The 18,670-nt window shown below is 35.6% G+C and overlaps 1 protein-coding gene across 1 annotated transcript in view; it reads right to left on the bottom strand.

Moving 5' to 3' along the window:
- Positions 1-18,670, bottom strand: part of COL9A2 (collagen type IX alpha 2 chain) — a 109,082-nt gene that overhangs the window by 42,176 nt on the left and 48,236 nt on the right. Inside the window, exons 9-18 of the mRNA XM_053707221.1 lie at positions 14,396-14,449; positions 11,927-11,974; positions 10,128-10,184; positions 9,391-9,444; positions 5,726-5,779; positions 4,372-4,425; positions 1,763-1,816; positions 1,132-1,185; positions 671-724; positions 304-357 (exon numbers count right to left, since the gene is read on the bottom strand). Of these exons, the coding sequence (XP_053563196.1) occupies positions 304-357; positions 671-724; positions 1,132-1,185; positions 1,763-1,816; positions 4,372-4,425; positions 5,726-5,779; positions 9,391-9,444; positions 10,128-10,184; positions 11,927-11,974; positions 14,396-14,449 (537 nt within the window). The remainder of the gene's footprint in view (positions 1-303; positions 358-670; positions 725-1,131; positions 1,186-1,762; positions 1,817-4,371; positions 4,426-5,725; positions 5,780-9,390; positions 9,445-10,127; positions 10,185-11,926; positions 11,975-14,395; positions 14,450-18,670) is intronic.

The following is an 18,670-nucleotide window of genomic DNA, read 5'->3' on the forward strand; positions in this document are numbered from 1 at the left end:
CTGACCTGTACTTGCGCATGTGCAGCAACTCTCCTTCAGGTAACTGCAGTGAAACCTAGGTTCCAAAATGGCAGCGCCCATAATTAGAGGGAGGTGCCTGATATATATTAAGTGTTTAATATCCCTTCAATTACAGCAAAAAAAGAAGAAGGACAAATGTGACTGATAAAGAGAACAATAAGAAGTAATGAATGAGAATAAATAAATAAAAATATTAAATTAAAAAAAAGAAAATTATTAGAATTAATTATACGAGATTACAAAAACAAACAAGGAAAATGATTAAATGAACAAGATACTTACCTTCACTCCAGGAATACCAGGAGTACCATCCTTGCCATCAATACCAGGAAGGCCCTGCAAGGGAAAGACAAAAGCTAAAGCAACTATAACGCTGCTCACGCCCACCCCCCATGCTTCATTTTATGCTGTTCCAGGAAGCAGTAGCTAAAATCTCATTGCAGAGCATAAGGGCAACTCACTGCTCTGTAGTGTATGGTCCACCACCCCTACCCCAGCATAAATGTACTAAAAAATATACAAAGTCACAGAAGCAATGTTTCTACTGTCACATGAAATATAGTATAACTTTCTAAATCAAAGTAATACCAATAAGAAATATCTGCTTTACAAATGAATATGTTTAACCTAGCATCACAATCAAACCTACATTGTTGCCTTTAGGACCCATGGCTCCAATCTGTCCAACAATACCACGAGCTCCCTGAAATATAGACATGCAGATTAGCAATTCCATCAAATAATGAGAGAATAATCAGCTTCACTTTGTTGCTTTGTACACAAATTAAAGAGTTTATTGCTTCAGTGTTTCTCAATTCCATTCCTCAAGAAGCACCAATAGGGTATTGCATTAATGTAATTTAAATTCATTTAAGGGCTTATATTTGAGATATTTTTGGTTTATCAAGAAAAAACAAGAAAACAAATATTCAATGTATTTGTTGTAATGCTTTATATATATATAGACGGTGCAGGATTTCATGCTCACACTCAAAATATTGCTACAAATCCTGAGCTTTAGAGAAATACACAAAAGTGCATGTTTCATTATATTTCTTTTCTTTTTAGAATGTAAGAGTGCAACAGCAAAAAAATGTCAGTATGACTTACCCGGTCTCCTTTCTCTCCTGGCTCTCCTGGGGGCCCCTTTGGTCCCTCCTCGCCCTAAAACAAATAGACAGAAATTGTAAAAAGGGTAGCTAAGTCATGCTCATTAGTTAATGCTAATAAGGGTCCATTCCAATTTGGAGTTATATACTGAACGCCTTCTCTGCAGGTTGCAGCTTAATGAAGACTCTGGAATCTGCCACTAAGATGAGGGCGTATTTAACGTATGACATTTTACATAAAAAAAAATTTCTTCCTCGTTGCAGGAGGTGGTTCATGGAAAAGTAAATATATTTAGACTATGAATTCCTGGGTGATATTATGTGTGGGCTAAAGTATTAAAGCTACATACATAACTTAAGCAACTGATTTAACAAATGGCGCAGAATTCCTGAAATTCACTGTTCTAGAGATCAATATACACATAACCATACCATTATTTTATCTAACATCAAACTTTTACCTTGATGTAAATTTTACACACAAAAATTGCCACCTTAGATAAGATTGGGTGTTTTATGAAATATGCATTTTCCTCTGGTTTCAGCATCTGCTCCTCTTTAATGCAAACATTTTAACTGATCTCTTATTTTTCTAATAATGAGAATTCAACACTATCTTCCCTGGATCTTACCGGCTTCCCTGCTGCTCCAACAGATCCAATCATCCCCTTGTATCCATTAGGACCCTGCAAAGCAAATCAACAAGGATAATGAAAACTTGTGAATTGTAACTTATTTAAAGTCTTTAGTTGCCACAATAAGCAAGAGCTAAAATGCTTTTATATTAGATATTAGATATATTAGAACACAACTACATTACTTAGCAATTATATTATTGTGGCATAATTTGTCCTATATAAAAATCAGACCATAACTACATTACTTAATATCCTACCTTACAACATTGACTGGAAACTATCTGGGACCAGGAGGCTTGGGGAAAGTCAGGGAGACAAGTCGGAGGAGTTGTAACAAGCTTTGGTTGGGGTCAATGAAGGTCAGGGCAGAGCTAGGGTGTTCTAGGGCAGACAGGGTGTAATGTGGGGGATTGGGTGTGATGTACATATGGTGGTCCAGGAATTGCAAACTGTTAGCATTTAGTGATACAGGGACAGGGAAGAGAAGGAAGTGCTGCAGATGGGACAATGATAGAAAGCTCCTAAACTGAAACTTTCCTGCAAAATTCAGAAAGGCTGGGAGCACTGTAATATTGAACCTATATCCTGTTAGTGTATAAAGGCCCTGATGATCAAATCATTGTGGCAATGGCGATATCTTTAAAAGGGATCCGTTGTATGATCAAGATTGCTGGTGAAATGTTAAAAAGGGCTGAAATCAGTATTTGAAGGCAGTCCTGCCGAGAAGCGTTTTACTGTACATCTCTGTAGATGCTTTTCTGATACTGGCGAGATGTTAAAAGCAGCATCGTCACCTACATTGAAGGTGTAATGTAAATGATCCCTTTCAGTATTGTATCGCAATACAATTTACATGTGTCAACCGAAACTCAACCCCTTTTGCTACAATACAATAGTGAAACTAGTACATCAATAATACACCTAAATTGTGGGGATGTGGGTATATTGTACATGTATATAAAAAGCTTTATTTATATGTATTTTATTTTATTATGCTACAATATGCATTTTAATTTTTGTTGTGATTATGAAAAGCGTGTATTTTGCTTTTGGCATGTTTTTTTTTTTTAGGAAGAAGATTTCGTGTTTGGGATATTAATATTTCTGCGACTTTATAGTTCTGAATGTCTTATTATTATAATAATGTGACCACACTGTAACAAACATGATATTAATTAAGAACAAGTTTGTTTTTTCTTTTGACTTGTAATCCAGCAACGCTAATTTTTAACTTTGAACGCAGTTAGTGCTTGAGCAAAAAAAAAAAAAAAAAAGTACTGCCCCTCTTGGCCCTGAATTAGTACACATGAATGTATTTTATTTGTATAACTGTGAACTATAGCATGCTTGTGATTGGTGGTGCAAGATGGGGGCATGCAAATATGAGTAGAAAACACTAAGGGCCAGATAACAAGTTGAGCGCAAAATATCGCTCCTGCTAAAGAGATATTTGCGCTCAACTTAGTAGTACCAGTGCACTTCCATAGGCTCTAATGGGAGCCTCGTTATAAATATATATGTATGAATTTATACACATATATTTATGTGTTTCTATATGTATATACACATATTAACACATAAATATATATGTCTATTAGCATATACATATATATTTAGGGGCCTATTTACTAATGTGCAAGCAGACATGATCCGATGTTGTGGATCATGTCTGCTGCACATTGATAAATGCCGACAGCATACGCTCTATCACAGCCCGTATTGGATCGGGTTGATGGACCGGACCATACAGAGCTTGATAAATAGGCCCCTTAGAGTGAACACACAGTCCCCATAGACTGCAATGTAAAGGCATTTTTTAGTGCCGATTTTTTTTTTCGAACACCTCACACCCGCCAACTTTAGCCCTCACAAACTGCTTAGTGCAATTTAAAAAAAAATGAAAAATGCTACTATTCTTTATTATATTAAACCCACTACACACATTTTGTGGGGGCAATTAGGGCACATTTTAAAAATTAACCAGAGCTCTGACCTCTGTTTAATTTTCTGAGCACTAATTGAAACCGTAAGCTCACGGTAACAATAACCAGACACTTGTAATGGTTGGTTATTTATCATGCGCCCATAAACGGGCAAATTATATATATATAGTTTACTAGTCAGGGGTTAGGCCAGAGGGAAAAAGTTACTAGTCCACTCAATGTTAAAGATTGGAAAAAGGCAAATTTTGTACTCACCCACTGCAACCTGGAATAGTGGAAATTTCAAACCTTGTATATATTTGCTCCCTACACTCACTGGAATACTAGCATGCTATTTTTTACTTAGATTTTTCGCTTCATCTCAGTCTCTGTTATCAATTATAACAGCTCTATAGAAGATGACAAGAATAGTAGGTAATTTCCATGCTCAAAAAGCCCTAACAAGCCAGATTCTGAATATATCTTACCTAGTGCCCAGGAGAAAAAAAATTAGCTGATGGCTGGAAACCGGTTAGTAGCCATGGTGATTGATCAGCTGATTATTTCACCTGTGCTCTAGTTAAGGCATAATGAAAATCTGGCATGTTAGGGGTACTTAAAGGCTGGGGTTGATAAACACTCCTAGCTCACACCTCCTGTCCACATTTTACTGTCACTTACCGTCTCGCCCTTAGGTCCTGCAAGCCCAGGGAAGCCGCGTATTCCCTGAGGTCCCTGTAGCCAGAAAGAGAAAAGATATCAACATTTTGAAACAATATTAAAACCTTAAAGGAACGGTTAACACTTAACAATGGCAATAAAACATATTTAATTATGTGTAGTAAAAAAACAACTTTACAATATAGTATTTATTTTGCCCCCTGTTCCTGTAATTTAAGTCAGAGAATTATGGGTTTCTCATGAGAATAGGAAGTGCAGACTTCAGACTTTACAAACCGAAGCCTGCCACATACATATCCTTAAAGGGACACTGTAAACTAGATTTTTCTTTGCATAAATATTTTGTGGATAGCCCATCTGGAATTTTTTTTGTAACAATGTATATTTTTTATTAATTTTAATAACATTGTGCTGATTTAAGACTCCTAATCAAGCCCCAAAGAATCAGATGTAGGGTCAAGTCTACAGACTCCTGCTTGCTCCTGTTTGTGTAATGGGTCTTTTCATATGCAGGGTAGGGTCTGCTCTTCCTGCTTTTTCAGCTCCTTTCAGTGGGTATCCCAGCCTAAACTCATCAACAGTGCTAAACTGGGAGCTTCTCATGAAGTTTTTAAAATGTTTTATACTGTTAGATCAGTTATATGAAAAGTGTATACTGTCTCTTTAATTGGACTTAACAGAGATAATAAGATAAGTGAATGCAAAACAGTGGATATTTTGCTAACAAAATGATAGTGACAAGCCTTGTGTACTCAAGTAAAAGGTCAGGATTGGCTTCTCCAAATAAAGCAAATAGTGGATGAAGTTTCGCTGCTGAAAAACAACTGCTGTAAGTAAGGTGTTAATGCATTCAGAATGTTCACACTCACCTAGTGTATAGTTAATTTATTGCAAGACTGCAGAGGAATCTTGTAATTACATTATGCCGAAAACTCTACCTAGTCATTTATTGTATTTAGGGAAGAGAACAGTTAAAAAAAACAAGCCTGAGAATTTTTTTTAGGCCTTTTTTTCCATAATATTTTTTTGGTGAGGGTGTAACGTGACATTTTTTAATGAAATTTCCAAAGTAAATATTGAAGTTTAAGTGTGTGTATGTACAGTATATGGTGAGTGTGTGTGTGTGTGTGTGTTTATGGTGTGTGTGTGTGTGTATAGTGCAGTGTACAAGTATATGTGTGTGTGTGTAGTGTAGTGTGCAGGTTATGAGACTCAAATAGTATTGCCCCCCCAAAATCTGCTGCCAGTGGCAAGTGCCTTGTTTACCTAGAAAAAGATACGCCCATGTGTGATATACTTTATAGACTACAAAAGCAAAAGACTAAAGATAATAAGTTAGGCTTTTGTACTTTACCGGAGGTCCTGGAATTCCTTGTTCTCCCGAAATACCAACATCGCCCTTTGAACCCTGCAGCGTACAAAACATACTGTGTTAAGTGGAATTCAGTATAACCAACTGACCATCCAGTTTATGTCAACTTTAACAGTTAATTTAGTAAATAAATAAAATCAATACATTTAACAGAAAAATTAAAAACACACACATCACACACACAGGATAAAATACAATGATACAATATAAACCAATATTTCATGGATCCATGATGGTTTTAACAATTTGTGGCACAATGATGGTATAGGTTACAATTATAAAACAATGAGAAAAGTAAACCTAATTGTTGTGGGTACACAATCCTATAGAATTTAGGATGTTGGCCTGGACCCAAACTGTGTTGCTCCAAAGATTGCAGTACAATCTAATGTGTGGTGTATAAAAACAGTCTGTGAGATCAGTCTCACACCTAGATAATTGTGGTAATGATAGTGTGAAAAGAATATGTGATTGTGTATAAACAGTTCTAGGGAATAAACAATTGGCAAGGGGCCTTGCCAAAATCCAACGTGATTCTAAAAATCGGCAGGAGGCCGTGTCACATCCAACGTGGTTCCAAAAAGTGTGATACAATAATATAGTGACAATAAAAATGGTAACAATAAAAATACAATAAAAGTATAATAAAAATATATAAAAATATATGGATGCAAAAACAAAGCGAAAAATAAATATAGGTGAAAGTCAAATAGATGAAAAAAAGTCACAATAAAGTCTTGTGTGAAAATCCAAAAAGTGAAATCCTGTTGTTATCCTATTCCCCTTGGTGGATATACGTATCCAGAGTATAATTTTGATTGTAGAGAATATCCCAGAGAATGTGAGGAAATGTGCCTAGTGAAAAACTAGTATACAGACATGGTCCCTCCTAAAAAACAGAAGTATAGATAGTGTAGATTGTACAAAATAAAAACACAAATAGAATAAGGCTTACCAGTGTCTACGTGTTTCGGCCCGTGTCAGGCCTTTCTCAAGACTTGAGAAAGGCCTGACACGGGCCGAAACTTGTCAGGCCTTTCTCAAGACTTGAGAAAGGCCTGACACGGGCCGAAACGCGTAGACACTGGTAAGCCTTATTCTATTTGTGTTTTTATTTTGTACAATCTACACTATCTATACTTCTGTTTTTTAGGAGGGACTATGTCTGTATACTAGTTTATCACTAGGCACATTTCCTCACATTCTCTGGGATATTCTCTACAATCAAAATTATACTCTGGATACGTATATCCACCAAGGGGAATAGGATAACAACAGGATTTCACTTTTTGGATTTTCACACAAGACTTTATTGTGACTTTTTTTCATCTATTTGACTTTCACCTATATTTATTTTTCGCTTTGTTTTTGCATCCATATATTTTTATATATTTTTATTATACTTTTATTGTATTTTTATTGTTACCATTTTTATTGTCACTATATTATTGTATCACACTTTTTGGAACCACGTTGGATGTGACACGGCCTCCTGCCGATTTTTAGAATCACGTTGGATTTTGGCAAGGCCCCTTGCCAATTGTTTATTCCCTAGAACTGTTTATACACAATCACATATTCTTTTCACACTATCATTACCACAATTATCTAGGTGTGAGACTGATCTCACAGACTGTTTTTATACACCACACATTAGATTGTACTGCAATCTTTGGAGCAACACAGTTTGGGTCCAGGCCAACATCCTAAATTCTATAGGATTGTGTACCCACAACAATTAGGTTTACTTTTCTCATTGTTTTATAATTGTAACCTATACCATCATTGTGCCACAAATTGTTAAAACCATCATGGATCCATGAAATATTGGTTTATATTGTATCATTGTATTTTATCCTATGTTTTATATTGTTTTATATTGTAATAAACCTTTTTAAAACGTGCTCATACCTGCCATTTGCTTAGTTGGCGCCTAGGTCCTTTCATTACAATTTCTCTTTCTTGGGTGCTTGCTAGGTGCACCTCTCCTAGGCTATAGGTACACAGTAGGCGCTTATATCCTTCTTTACCACATCACACACACACTCTAATACAACATAGACTCTCATACAACACACATTTTCATACAACACACACACACTCTCATACAACACACACCACACACACTCTCGTACAACACACACACCACACACTCTCATACAACACAAACACGCTGTCATAAAACATACACACACTCTCATACAACACACACACACTCTCATACAACACACACACAAGCCGCGACCCAGTAAACATGGTGTTGCAACCCAGTAATGGGTCCTGACCCGTGGTCTGAAGAATCCTGCTCTAAAATCATCTGGTCTGGCTAGATTATCTATGAAGTTTTCTCAGTACTTCGAGATCCCTAAAAGATTTTCAGAAAGGCACATTTTAGCTGGCAGGCAGCAGCTTTTGCCTATATTTGGTGCCAGATTTATTTGTATAATAGTATCAGATCTTTGGGTGTTGCACTATTACATGAATAAATAGCCAAATGATAATGTCTGTGGCCATATTCGGAATTGATTTAGAAAACAAATGTTGAATATAAAAATTTGCACGTGCCTACTGATTATCTCACTATGCAATATTCTGGATGTGAAGGAGAGTTTTGCATTACATTATAATAATAAAAAAAAGTTTTTGCAAGTTTTCTTTCCATGCTGGCTGTAAATATCTATAAGAGGGACTCTTGTAGATACTCATTTCATATTCGGATGTCTGAATCACACATAATAATGATTGAATCACCTCTAATTAAAGGACCAGTAAACACACTAGATATGCATGATAAAAAGAAAATGCAATAGCACTTAGGGGCTGATTTATCAGTCTGTCTGTCATGATTCTGGTGAACTGCTTGTGCAATGCCGTCCCCTGCAGATTCGCGGCCAATTGGCCGCTAGCAGGGGGTGTCAATCAACCCGATCGTATAGGATCGGGCAGATTGATGTCTGCAGCCTCATAGGCAGCAGACCAGTTAAGGAGCAGCAGTCTTAAGACCGCTGCTTCATAACTGCTGTTTCCGGAGAGCCTGAAGGCTCGCGCGGAAACAGGGGCATCAGGGGCCATTCGGCCCTTGATAAATCGGCCCCTCTGTCTGAACTGCAAATGAGTAGTTGATTTTTTTCTGATGAATTTCAAAGTCATGGCTATTTCCACTCATTCTGTATCATGTGACAACCATCAGCCAATCACAAATGCATATATGTATATTCTATGCATTCTTGCATATGCTCAGTAGGATCTGGTTACTCGAAAATTGTAACTATAAAAAGACACATTTTGTTCATGGAAGTTAATTGAAAAGTTGTTGAAAATGTCTTGCTCTATCTTAATCATGAAAGTTTAATTTTGACTTGAGTGTCCCTTTAAGTGGACATTAATCACATTTTGTATGCATAGTATTGAAGTTATTTCCTGCATCCCTCTAATCATTGATGCCACCATGTTGAAATCTAGCTTTTACTGTATTCCATTGCTGACGTGTTTGCACATGTGCAACAACTCTCTTTTAGATTCCTACAGGGAAGCCTATGTTCCAAAATGGCGGTACCCATAATTAGAGGAAGGTTCATGTAATGTATTTAGCGTCTAATGTCCCTTTTAACATGAAATTTAAAAACTATAAGTAAGGTTATACTCACAGACTTTCCTTGAAGTCCTGACTCTCCCAAGGGCCCTGGACGTCCCTTGTGTCCCTAAAAGAAAAAAATACATGTTAAATTAACTAAAACTTTCCTAAAGCTAAGTGCGTAAAGATAGGTAAATTGAAAGAAAATCATAGGAGTAGTGGATATGTGGTACAGTATTCTGTTAGTGTTAACATTTTTTGTTATTTGTGTGTTGGTGTAAGCGTGTGCGTCTCTGAGTTTGTGTGTGTGCATGTGTGTTTATGTACAATGTATGTATTTGTGTTTGTGCAGCATATGTGTACACACTTTTATGTTTGTGTGCCTGTACAGTGTATTTGTATATTTGTGTGTGTTTGCAGTGCATGTATATCTTTGTGTGTGTGCGCAGTGAATTTGCATCTTTGTGTGTGTGTAGTGTATTGGTATCTTTTGTGGGTGTATTTCTGTGTGTGTGCATGCGTGCATGTGTATGTATGTGTGTCTTTGTGTGTGTGCAGTGTGCTTGTATATTTGCATGTGCAGTGCATTTTATCTTTGTGTGTGCGTGTGTGTGATGTACGGTATTTGTATCTTTGTGTGTGTTTTGTGCAGTGTATTTGAATTTGTGTTTTTGTGTGTCTGCGTGTATGTGTGTGTTTGTGTGTGTATGTTTGTGTGTCTTTGTGTGTGTGTGTGTCTGTGCAGTGTATTTGGAGTTCTGTGTGTATTCACATGTGTGTGCATGTGCAGGTGCATGTGATCTAGCTTACTTTAACTCCTTGCAGTCCTTGGGGCCCTTTTGGTCCAGCTGGACAGTTAGTTGGGCACTGAAAAATAAAAAGAGAAAAGCTTTCATTAGAAATAAACATCATATATGCAAAATCCCTGCACAAATAACATATATATTGTGTAAACATTACATGTTACTAGTCTAACTTTTCAATTCCTACTGAAGCCTTTCTTGAGGTATAGAACAAGTTTAGTAAAACAAACAATAAGTGGCCTAAATGACAGCATTACTGTTATCCCTAGCTATTCAGTAACATGGTTTAATTTAATAGGAAAACATATTGTAGGTCTATTTGTCAGCTTACAAGTCATGAATGTCCCATGTACACAATATGCACATATTAATATACTGATCTGATAGTACTTTCTGCACACACCATTGTAAAGATGCATAGCTTCCAAATGATAAACAATTTGCAGGAGTTTTTGTCCCACTCTGTCTTTAATTCTTCTAGCCCTAAGTTTGCTCAGGTCTCACGCCTGAATATCGCAGACCACACCTCATTACACTCAATCTTTCAGTGACAAAATGTAAATGTTTGGGAGGTAGCATGATGACAGCTGTATATTAAAGAGAAACTAAAGGGACATGAAACCATATAATTTCTTTCATGATTTAGATAAAGCATACACTTTAATCAACTTTCTAATTTACTTCTATTATCAAATTTGATTAATTCTCTTGGTATCCTTGAAGTAACAGCAATACACTACTGAGAGATTGGGTGAACCAAGAGGCAAATATGTACAGCCACCAATCACCAGCTAGCTCCTAGTAGTGCATTGCTGCTCAAGAGCCGACCTACTTTTCAAGAAAGGATAAGAGGAAAATACCAAGAAAATGAAGGAAATTAGATAATAGAAGTAAATCGGGAAGTTCTTTAAATTTTTATGCTCTATCTGAATCATGAAAGTTTAATTTTGACTTTACTGTTGTTTTAAACTCCAAGTTGAATTCCCCATAGTGTCTAGATCACAAGTGGAGTGCAATCAATAGCTCAGGGGGCATTATCTAGCACTCAGTCTTGTGCTAAGAATTACCCACACAATATGGTATTGCAAGTGAATGGTTACAAAGTTTAACCAGAGCAACATAACGCAGCCAAATCTTTTTTAGTGCACTCTATACTTTTTATACATAGCACAGAGTGTACTATTAGCTCGCTCATTACTTTCATATTACAAGTTAAGTGTTGCTATCAAGTGAAATACAAAATACTGTAACATTTATAGCTGTTCTATTATATCATTTATAGTATTTTCTAAATAAATATTTTAAAATGGCAACTCTTACATCATACTATACTGTATTCTATACTATATATATATATATATATATATATATATATATATATATATATATATATATACACATACTATATATATATATATATATATATATATATATATATATATATATCTCACAGGTTACCACTGGATGCTATTAGAATAGTAACAAGTCACACACACATGTACAGTGAACCAGACAAACACATATGTGCACGTACAATTAATTTAAATTGAATTAACCATTGAATGATTAAAGTGTGTCATACTACTATTAGTTATTACTAAGAAGCAACAGAATGCTGCTATGAAATCCCCTTGATTTGTCCTGCATAAGTAGATTTCAAATAATAATGTTCAGAATATATTTATTTAACCATGTTGAACGAAAGGGAATGCTAGGCTCCCCTGATGTCTGATGATTTTCTATAAGTAGAATTTGCCCCAGCTCACAGGTAATTATTATCTGTATTAGCCTCTGCAGAATACGCACCAGGAAATCAGCGCTGCCTTCCAAGCCCTGAATGCTTCCTGACGGACCCTGAAATACAAATTAATAAGAAAACCTTAGACAGAATCCTAATTACTGAACCTGCAGGAGGAATCCCTTGTTATACTCACTAAACATCTCATTACTTCTTTCTACTCTTAGCCTGTCCATAAATTGCCATAATTACAAGGAATCAGCATTTACTGTTCATTGCAGGATTTAGGAACTGTGCATGTGTTATGGAATGAATAGAGAGTGTTATGAGAGAAAAGAGAGTTTGGAGTTAAATCAATCTATTCAAGAAAGTGCAAGAGTGACGCTTAAATTAAATAAGGAGAAAAGGATGGATAAGATATGCACTGTTATTGTGAAAGAGGCTCATGGGATCAAAAAGAAAATCTTTATTTAAATCATTTTAATCAATTTATGAAGTAGACTTCAAGCTAAGGTATCAGAGGCTAATAAAATATGAAATTAATCAGTGGTGGTAGAGACACAGAATAATATTTAATAGAAGTGTGACATTAATTTGTTATTTAAAATAGAGGCACAAATCCCCATAACCGTAATTCCGAAATCCGGAATTATTCCAAAATCCAGACTTTTTTATTAATATATGTTAAATAAAAATATTTAATTTTTATAAATTTTTATTAATTACAAATTTGTCCCCATCAGTAAGTCACAACCTTCTCTGCCTGCGACCTTGGTTTGGTTTTTATGTTCTAAAATGCAAATACTAGTCTATATTTATTTAAAACAACTGTTGTCTTTCTGATTGCAGTACTTTATTGTATCTTGGCACCATGTATACAAAAGTCATAAAAATGATTTAAAACAACCTTTAGTTTACATGTATAACCTATATTATGACATGTAAATATTGCCTAATTGACACAATATATTGTTGTTTACACTTGCCCCCCCCCTTCTACCTGTATATGTTTTTTCATCTTTAATGTAATTTCACATATTGTCTGTTTACCAATTTGTGAGAATTTAGAAGCTGTTACAGCAACATCACAATGTTTATAACAAATTGTTTGCTGTACAGCACAATAATTCCTTTAAATATCTCCCTGGGTCCTATATATTTTTGAATATATAAAATGTATGAAACAGGTCCTAGGATTTTAGGAATAAATATGCTATATCCTGTGTTTCTGTGGAACATAATAATTATACCTAGCAGAAAGATACAAAAGTATAATGCAAATATTTCTTGTTATTACTCCTTCGAGCATTGTATCTCAACTCCAGTCCTCAAGTGCCAGGCCTGATTTTGACTATGGGGTCAATTTATTGATGTGCGAGCGGACATGATACCATGTAGCGTATCATGTCCGCTCGCTGCACATCAATAAATGCAGACAGCATACGCTGTCAGCATTTATCATTGCACCAGCAGTTCTTGTGAACTGCTGGTGCAATGCCACTCTTTGCAGATTCGCGGCCAACCGGCCGCTAGCAGGGGGTGTCAATCAACCCGATCGTATTAGATCGGGCTAATTTCTGTCCGCTGCCTCAGAGCAGGCAGACAGGTTATGGAGCAGCAGTCTTTAGACCGCTGCTTCATAACTGCTGTTTCCGGCGAGCCTGAAGGCCATACGGAGCTTGATTAATTGACCCCTATATCTTAACTAGAGCACGTGTCAAATAATCAGCTGATGGGTGAGGGCATGTTAGTAAAGTAACCATGGCTACTGATCAGCTGATTATTTCACCTGTGCACTAGTTAAGATATCATGAAAATCTGCCCTTAAAGACTGGAGTTGAGAAAAAGTGCCCTAAAACAAATTAGAGCATGACATTTTTGTATTAGAATGTCCGTTTAAAGGGACCTAATAGTACAAAAAGAAAATGGTGTAATGTGTTGGCACATTTTATTATTTCACTATTGCTTTTATATAATTGTGCGCAAACAAATAGTTAAAGTCAGATCCAAAACAGCAATTACTACTGGAAATTAGCTGAACACATTTTATGAGCCAATGACAAAGTGTAATAGTGAACATGGCCAGTGATTGATGGCTACTCAAATATGCCACCTCTGATTGGCTCAGAGGCTGTGTAAGACCACTAGTCCATTGCCACTGCAGTTCTAATTTTAGTTATGTGTTTAACTCTTTTGCAGATGTTAAACACAGTTATAAACAAGCAATAGTGCAATAATAAAATGGGTATTTTCTTATTGAACCTTTCTGTCCCATAGGATCCAATACTGAAGTCTACCTCATAAATTGTGTAGTAGTATTGGATAAAGCTGACACTAAATAATTCTCTTGGGGAGTATAGATGACATGTAAACAAAGACACATTTTTGACAAATCTAAATGCAGAATTAAAATTTCTATGAATTAATTCTACTTTATCTACTGTCAGAGTATAGTACCATCCCCAGACCCTATATACACTTCAGCATTTAAATAATAATCTATAATCAGTAGCAGGGAGGAGTATATATTAACGTACAGGTTTGCCGGGTGGTCCAGGGGGTCCTGATGGTCCAACAGGTCCTCTAATACCCTAAACAAGTGAGAGAGAAAAAACTAATTAAAACTATAACCAATAATGACTGCAATGTTAGCATTTTTTTTACAATTACAGATGAGACAACAGTCACATGACTCAATACTAATAGAGATGAGTGTAATAATGGTATAACATTCAACTTCAGCTATCATGTAATAGCTATAGGGAATTCTACAACTGCATGGAAGTTTAACAGAGATATCACATCTTATCTATATGGAGAACTGTAGATGTGATATCCCACCACAATAAATATAAAAAATATAGAGGGCCAGATTACAAGTGGAGATAAATATTTTTATCACTCATGGGCTAACTGTGCTCAAAGCTGAATTGTAACACAGACAGGTTTGTGAGCGTATTACAGATTGAAAGTAAAAAGTTACCGTGTGAGCTATTGGGCGCAGCGCTAAAAATCACGCTAACCCGACACTGCACTGGACCAACATTGCTAAACTCGAAGTGAGTAAGAAATAATTTACATTCCGATGTGCTTCATAGATCTGATTTTATATATATATACATATATATACATATGAATATATACACATATATATATAAATATAGATTTATATTGTATATACAGATATATATAGAAATAACTATTTATAACTATTTAAAAACTACAAAGAAGTTTTTTTTCTAAGTGAAGAACTTTGGAATGTAAAGTATGTCTACTCAAAATACATTAAAAAATAAAAATTGAATACAAATTATATTGCATATTTAAAGGCAGTTGAATGGAAAAGTCTCAAAAGTGTATATATATATATATATATATATATATATATATATATATATATATATATACTTTATGTATACATGTGTATTTATGTGTATATACAATCGTATGCAAAATTTTAGGCACCCATGACAATTTCCGTTTTCCAATTTTCATTTATAAATAATTGGGTGTTTAGATCAACAATTTCATTTTGATCTATCAAATAACTGAAGGACACAGTAATATTTCAGTAGTAAAATTAGGTTTATTGGATTAACAGAAAATGTGCAATATGCATTCAAACGAAATTAGACAGGTGCATACATTTGGGCACCCCAACAGAAATATTGCATCAATATTTAGTAGAGCCTCCTTTAGAAGAAATAACAGCCTCTAGATGAATCCTATAGCCTGTAATGAGTGTCTGGATTCTGGATGAAGGTATTTTGGACCATTCCTCCTTGCAAAACATCTCCAGTTCAGTTAGGTTTGATGGTTGCTGAGCATGGACAGCCCGCTTTAAATCACCCCACAGATTTTCAATGATATTCAGGTCTGGGGACTGGGATGGCTATTCCAGAATATTGTACTTGTTCCTTTGCATAAATTCCAGAGTAGGTTTTGAGCAGTGTTTTGGGTCGTTGTCTTGTTGAAATATCGAGCTCTGGCGTAACTTCAACTTTGTGACTGATTCCTCAACATTATTCTCAAGTATCTGCTGATATTAAGTGAAATCCATGCGACCCTCAACTTCAACAAGATTCCCAGTACCGGCACTGGCCACACAGCCCTACAGCATGATGGAACATCCACCAAATTTTACTGTGGGTAGCAAGTGTTTGTCTTGGAACCTTGTGTTCTTTTGCCGCCATGCATAACGCCCCTTGTTATGACCAAATAACTCAATCTTTGTTTCATCAATGCACAGCACCTTATTCCAAAATGAAGCTGGCTTGTCCAAATGTGCGTTTGCATACCTCAAGTGACTCTGTTTGTGGTGTGTGTGCAGAAAAGGCTTCTTCCGCATCACTCTCCCATACAGCTTCTTCTTGTGCAAAGTGTGCTGAATTATTGAAAGATGCACAGTGACACCATCTGCAGCAAGATGATGTTGTAGGTCTCTGGAGGTGGTCTGTAGGCTGTTTTTGACTGTTCTCACCATCCTTTGCATTTGCCTCTCAGATATTTTATTTGGCCTGCCACTTCTGGCCTTAACAAGAACTGTGCCTGTGGTCTTCCATTTCCTCACTATGTTTCTTACAGTGGACACTGACAGCTTAAATCTCTGCGATAGCTTTTTGTAGCCTTCCCCTAAACCATAATGTTGAACAATCTTTGTTTTCAGGTCATTTGAGAGTTGTTTTGAGGCCCCCATTTTGCCACTCTTCAGAGGAGAGTCAAAGAGAACAACAACTTGCAATTGGCCACCTTAAATACCTTTTCTCATGATTGGATGCACCTGTCTATGAAGTTCAAGGCTTAATGGGCTCACCAAACCAATTGTGTGTTCCAATTAATCAGTGCTAGTTAGTTACAGGTATTCAAATCAACAAAATGACAAGGGTGTCCAAATTTATGCACCTGTCTAATTTCGTTTGGATGAATATTGAACATTTTCTGTTAATCCAATAAACCTCATTTCACTACTGAAATATTACTATGTCCTTCAGTTATTTTATAGATCAAAATGAAATTGCTGATCCAAACACCCAATTATTTATAAATGAAAATCATAGAAATTGTCAGAGGTGCCTAAACTTTTGCATGCAACTGTATGTGTATACATATTTGAACTTATAAACATATAAATACACAAGTATATATATATACACACACACACAAACATATATATATATATATATATACACACACATACAGATTTTTAGACATACAGGTATGTATATCCACAGAGAAGTTTCTCACACACACACATATATATATATATATATATATATATATATATATATATATATATATATATATATATATATATATATATATATATATAATCAATATAAATATTTGCATAGGAAATTAGCACATCTAGGCAAGATTCCCTGCTTGCTTTTTCCCAGAAATACTTCATATAAAATGTTACCAATGCACAAGAGACTTCTGGGTAAGATATGCAAATTAGATATGCAAAATCTCACGGCTAGATTACGAGTCTTGCGTTAGCCTTAAAAAGCAGCGCTGAGAGGTCCCAACGCTGCTTTTTAACGCCCGCTGGTATTACGAGTCTGGCAGATACAGGTGTACTGCTCACTTTTATTCCGCAACTCGAGTTTACCGCAAATCCCCTTACGTCAATTGCGTATTCTATCTTTTTAATGGGATTTGCCTAACGCTGGTATTACGAGTCTTGGAAGAAGTGAGCGGTACAGCCTCTCCTGTAAAGACTAATACCGCATTTAAAAGTCAGTAGTTAAGAGTTTAATGGGCTAACGCCATAACATAAAACTCTTAACTAAAGTGCTACAAAGTAAACTAACACCCATAAACTACCTATTAACCCCTAAACCGAGCCCCCCCCCCCACATCTCAAACACTTTAATAAATTATTTAACCCCTAATCTGCCGACCGGATATCACCGCCACTTTAATAAATATATTAACCCCTAAACTGCCGCACTCCCGCCTCGCAAACACTAGTTAAATTTTATTAACCCCTAATCTGCCGTCCCTAACATCGCAGACACCTATCTACATTTATTAACCCCTTATCTGCCGCCCCCAACGTCGCCGCTACTATATTAAATTTAATAACCCCTAAACCTAAGTCTAACCCTAAGTCTAACCCCCCCTAACTTAAATATAATTTAAATAAATCTAAATAAAATAACTACAATTAAATAAATAATTCCTATTTAAAATGAAATACTTACCTATAAAATAAACCATAAAATAGCTACAATATAATTAATAATTACATTGTAGCTATTTTAGGATTTATTTTTATTTTACAGGCAAGTTTGTATTTATTTTAACTAGGTAGAATAGTTATTAAATAGTTATTAACTATTTAATAACTACCTAGCTAAAATAAATACAAAAGTACAGGTAGCCCTCAGTTTACGCCGGGGTTAGGTTCCAGAGGGAATGGTTGTAAATCGAAACCGTTGTAAATTGAAACCCAGTTTATAATGTAAGTCAATGGGAAGTGAGGGAGATAGGTTCCAGGCCCCTCTCAAAATTGTCATAAGTAACACCTAATACATTATTTTTAAAGCTTTGAAATGAAGACTTTAAATGCTAGACAGCATTATAGACCTAATAAAATAATCCCACAACACAAAATATATAATTAAACTAAGTTAAATGAACAAAAACATTTGCTAAACAGCATTATAAACCTAATAAAATAATCACACAACACAGACTTCACTTGCATTTTTCTGCAAACAGTTCTTTCTATGCATTCCAATCTGGACTGAGTTATAGACAGGAAGATCTTGTTCCTTTGAAATCTGCTCGATAGCTCAGGTCTGGTT

Source organism: Bombina bombina, chromosome 3 (assembly GCF_027579735.1).
Source record: "Bombina bombina isolate aBomBom1 chromosome 3, aBomBom1.pri, whole genome shotgun sequence".
Classification (NCBI taxonomy): Eukaryota; Metazoa; Chordata; class Amphibia; order Anura; family Bombinatoridae; genus Bombina; species Bombina bombina.